The 5,000-nt window shown below is 37.0% G+C and overlaps 1 protein-coding gene across 3 annotated transcripts in view; it reads right to left on the reverse strand.

Moving 5' to 3' along the window:
- Nucleotides 1-5,000, reverse strand: part of LOC130076425 (proto-oncogene vav-like) — a 45,541-nt gene that overhangs the window by 21,467 nt on the left and 19,074 nt on the right. For all 3 annotated transcript variants that reach the window (XM_056241501.1, XM_056241499.1, XM_056241500.1), the window contains exons 8-17: nucleotides 4,786-4,854; nucleotides 4,572-4,675; nucleotides 3,426-3,525; nucleotides 3,197-3,292; nucleotides 3,024-3,092; nucleotides 2,807-2,893; nucleotides 2,616-2,701; nucleotides 2,254-2,389; nucleotides 2,070-2,179; nucleotides 1,859-1,960 (exon numbers count right to left, since the gene is read on the reverse strand). In XM_056241501.1, coding sequence (XP_056097476.1) covers nucleotides 1,859-1,960; nucleotides 2,070-2,179; nucleotides 2,254-2,389; nucleotides 2,616-2,701; nucleotides 2,807-2,893; nucleotides 3,024-3,092; nucleotides 3,197-3,292; nucleotides 3,426-3,525; nucleotides 4,572-4,675; nucleotides 4,786-4,854 — 959 coding nt within the window. The remainder of the gene's footprint in view (nucleotides 1-1,858; nucleotides 1,961-2,069; nucleotides 2,180-2,253; nucleotides 2,390-2,615; nucleotides 2,702-2,806; nucleotides 2,894-3,023; nucleotides 3,093-3,196; nucleotides 3,293-3,425; nucleotides 3,526-4,571; nucleotides 4,676-4,785; nucleotides 4,855-5,000) is intronic.

Below are 5,000 nucleotides of genomic sequence, written 5' to 3' on the forward strand. Positions count from 1 at the left end.
TTTCTCACCAGACTGCTTTATAAAGGAGGGTCAGTATAAAGCTGGTTTTGCTAAGAAGCTGCTCCTGGACCGGTACCAGCTATTCGTGTTCCTGCTGAACCTCCAAAATAACTGAAGTGAGTGTAACGTTTTATTAACCTTTAATATTTATATTAATCTTTGCAAATCGCTAGCTGCACGCTTCACAATGAATGCGTGCGTCTAAGGTTTACACTCAGGGTACATTACGGCATGTTTTCTATGTACGACGTTCTCAATATAATTCATAATCCCATGTCTATAATGAACAACGCGTTATGGTTATTGTGTTATTGAGTTACAAACGGTGTACACAGAACAGAGAGGCGGGGTGAGCGCAGCTCATGATCATTTAAAGTCATATGCACTGAAACGGCGTGCTGAAAACAGCTGTTTTTGACCAAGTAAAATAAGTGTTTTCTTACAATACTAATGAGAATTTTTAATTAAAGTATATTACAAAGTTTTAATTTAGACTCTAAAGAATCATATTAGCTTGTACAAAAATGGCATTATATGACCCCTTTAACGAGGTCTGATGAAACACGACTCAGAACTTCCTCTTGCTTTAAAACGAGCTTTGATTGAAACTGAGCTGTGAACTAGCGCTGTTGCTGCTAACACACACTATAGCTAAGCTAACTGAACAATCAAGTATAAACACTGTGTGAAAAACTTACACTAAATTACAAATGCTGCCTTGGCAACTACCTGAGTTTTGAAATACTAGAATTACTAAAGGTGATGGGAAAAAAATGGGAAAAATTAAATAAAAAAAAAGCCAAAATTAAAATTAACTACTTAAAATAAAATACAAAATCGGAAAACTATAAGTATTAAAAATATATTTTCAAATGAATGAGGTAAAATGAAGTACTTAAACTAAAAATAAATAAAAAATCGGAAACTATAAGTATTAAAAAACATTTTCGCTAACTGAAATAAAACTAAAAGAAATAAAATATAAAATTAAAAAGTAAATCAAAATATATATTTTTTAAATCTAATAAAAATGACAAATATTTTTATTAAAATATGAAATATAAAAAAATAAGTCAAATTAACTACTTAAGCTAAAATAAAACCTGAAAATTACTATTACTATTATTGAAAATTACTAACTATTTTCGTTAACTCAAATAAAACTAAAACAAACTAAAATATGAAATTAAATAGAAATATAAAAAAATACTAAAATGAAAAATAAAAATATAAAACATGCTCTGCTGCAAGCAACTTAAAATATATTTTCGTTAACTTAAATACTAAAAACTAAACTAAACTAAAATATAAAATTAAACATTTTATAGAAATCATTTAAAAAATCTAATAGATATTAAAAATGAATGAGGTAAAATGAAGTACTTAAACTAAAATTAAATAAAAAATCGGAAACTATAAGTATTAAAAAACATTTTCGCTAACTGAAATAAAACTAAAAGAAATAAAATATAAAATTAAAAATTAAATAAAAAAATATATTTTTTAAATCTAATAAAAATGACAAATATTTGTATAAAAATATGAAATATAAAAAAATAAGTCAAATTAACTACTTAAGCTAAAATAAAACCTTACTATTATTGAAAATTACTAATTATTTTCGTTAACTAAAATAAAACTAAAATAAACTAAAATATATTAAATTAAATAGAAAAACCCCTAAAAATAATAAAAGTACTTGAAAATGACAAATAAAAATATAAAACATGCTCTGCTGCAACAACTTTAAGAAACGACATGATTTGAGCATTTGCCAGGCAGTTTGAGTGTAAGCGAGCAGGCTGACTCGTGTGCACTGATGCATGCTGGGAGAAGTGTGTGTGTGACTGATGTGCACCTGAGGAGCATCTGACAGGCTTTACATGAGGTGGTGTCTTCAAAACAGTGCATCTGGAAGTCATGACCGTTAGCAGAGCTGTTCTCCGGACACATGTTTGACCTGCGTGCACACACAAACACACACACACACACACACACACACTAATCACTACTGGAATCAGACACAGTACAGAAGAACATCACATGACTTGGGCCATTGATCGACTCACAGCGCCATCTCAAACTGCTCCAGCCACTTCTTCTTCAGCTCACGCGTCTTAAAGTACAGATCGTAGCCGCCTTGCCCGTATACGTCCATCAGGAGGAACGTGTGTGTCCACTGTAGAAACACAGCGGCGTTACACACAGCCGAGGGTGAAGATCTGCTGAAACACTGCGAGACGAGACTCAAACCTTCTTGCTGTCTTTCTCTCCCGACGCTTCGTCTCTCAGCTGATAATTCTGCAGTTCAATCAGTTCCTTCAGCTCCATACTCTCCCCACTGCGCTTCTTACACACCAGCAGAGCCTTATCGAAGAGGAACGCGTACCTGAACACACACACACACACACACACAGTCAGATCCTTCAGCTCCTTATCGAAGAGGAACGCGGAATCCAGAGCCTTATCGAAGAGGAACGCGTACCTGAACACACACACACACACACACACACACACACACACACACACACACACACACACACACACACACACACACACACACACACGCACACACACGCACACACACACACACACACACACACGCACACACACACCTGTCCTGTTTGGATTTCTTCTCTGGGCTGCAGATCTTGCATTCTCCATCTATTTTGGGACGGCCGTATAACGCAAGAGACTGAGTCTGAACACAGAGAGAGGAGAGAGAGGGAGAGAGGGAGAGAGGGAGAGAGGGAGAGAGTCAGTCAGAGCTCAGAGCTGAAGGGATCGTCCTCAAGCGCTTCTGTACCATGTTCTCGATGCACAGCTGAAACGTTGTGATTTGACGGATGATCTCATTGTCTCTCTTCACCTCGTTTACACACTGAGCCAGATCCTGCACACACACACGTTACTTTTTTCAATAGAAAGTAAAAAAAATATATATCTGTTAAAAGATATATATATATCTGAGTTTTTAAGATTAAGACATTGTTTTACACAAACACACACACACACACACTCACCCTCATGGCATCCAGTGCAGTGCGTAAGTTTTCCTTGTCTTGTTGGTCCACTGTATGTTTCATAAGCTCCTGAGGGAAACATTTGTCATCAAATGTCTGAAAACATCCTCAGTAATATAGTGAAACGAGAAGCAACATGAGGACGTGTGTGTGTGTGTGTGTGTGTGTGTTACCTGCAGCAGCAGATGATACTTCAGGACTCTCTGCATGGGAACCATCAGCAGATCTCGCAGGGAAAACCTGCCGCTGTTGGCTCTCATCGAACACTCCTGACAAACACACACGCTCAATAAAACCTCTGATGCTGGTGGTCTCAGTTCTAGGAAAGGCGCTAGTATTTATATCAGACCCAAATGTGTCTGTGGTGTGTGTGTGTCTGTGGTGTGTGTGTGTGTTTCTGACCTCCAGTTTCATCTTCACATCTTCTCTGGTGCTGGAGATCTTGTCCAGGTGTTTGGTGGCGGATTCCACCTGACTGCAGTAACGGCCGTATAGCAGCAGCCTGACACACAGTTTCCATTTACATTCAAGGTCAGTGACATGTAGATTTAGTTTGTTTTTATTTCAGTTTTAGTTATTTTAGAAAATGAGAAATTAAATATTTTAAATAGTTTTTTTTTAACTTAATTTGAGTAATTTTTATGTTTTTTTCCTCTATGTTTTTTAAATGTGTTTTTTAAAAAATGTCTATTTATTGTATATTTTTTATTTTATTTTTACTTTTTTTAGTACAAAAGGTTAAATTAAATGAAAATAGAGCACAAATTATAAAAGAAAAAAGTGTTTATTTTTACAATATCCCTTTTAATTTTATTTAAAGTTAAATCATTTTTTAAAATCAAGTCCCCCTGTGGTAAAAATCAAGCGTTTAATGTTGTTTATGTGTCTATGTTGTGTTTTTAATACGCTTTAAGACACACCATGTGTAAGTTCATAAGTCGACAGCATTGCTGAGTATTTTCTGCTTAAAACTGCAGTGAACCAAAGACAGTCTCAAAAACACGGTTTGAAATCGCTGGTGTTTCTGACGTCACAAACGACCTTGTAACCAATCAGATCAACGTGTGATCGTCAACCAGTGGATCTCTGAGCTGAGTGAGTGAGTGGAGGCGGGGCTCATTTGCATATTCATAGAACCGTGTATACTAAAGGAGGGCTGGAGACACGGGGCTCAGCATCTTGTCTCTCTTCACTTTTAGGCGAGCCAACCAGGAGCAGAGCTTTCTCAATGAGAAATCAGCGCAATTAATGCATCCAATCCTCTCGAGGGCTGAACACGTTCCGCTCCCAGTCTGTGTGTGTGTGTGTGTGTGTGTGAGTGTGTAAATACAGAAATTTGTATAATTACGAGGACATTTCCTGAGTCTTATTTCAAATGGCTTTAAAAACATACTAAACAGTATTTTATTAAAAATGTAAAAATACATAAAGTTTTCTGAGATGGGTAGGTTTAGTGTGTGTGTGTGTGTGTGTGTGTGTGTGTGTGTGTGATGGGTAGGTTTAGTGTGTGTGTGTGTGTGTGTGTGTGTGTGTGAGTGAGTGTGGTACCTCTCCTTGTAGTCAATGAAGATCTGATAGAGGTTTTCGGCTCCTAAGTGCAGTATAGACTCCTGCACCTCGTGATGGAGAGAGCGATGGGTCTTGGCCAGATCCTGTGAGAGATTACTCAGGGGATTATTATTATTATGATTATTATTCAGGGGATTATTGAGCTGAAGAGACGAACCACACACACAGATCAGCTCATGATGGAGAGACTCACATTAATATTAATGAAGATGTTCTCCACGTCCACTGGCTGAAGGAAAGGCTGCAGTGGTTTCAGAAAGTGCTGTGGACACACAAACAAACACACATCTGAGCGCTCGCATGTGTGTGTGAGATAAGCGTGTGTGTTCGTGGTTACAGACCCTGCCGAGGAACCGCTTTCGCTTTCATGTTCACTGACACGTTCCTCTCATGATTAGATGTGAGCGT

This window comes from Rhinichthys klamathensis, unplaced genomic scaffold (genome assembly GCF_029890125.1).
Source record: "Rhinichthys klamathensis goyatoka isolate OS25496 unplaced genomic scaffold, OSU_Roscu_1.1 h1tg000650l_1, whole genome shotgun sequence".
Classification (NCBI taxonomy): Eukaryota; Metazoa; Chordata; class Actinopteri; order Cypriniformes; family Leuciscidae; genus Rhinichthys; species Rhinichthys klamathensis.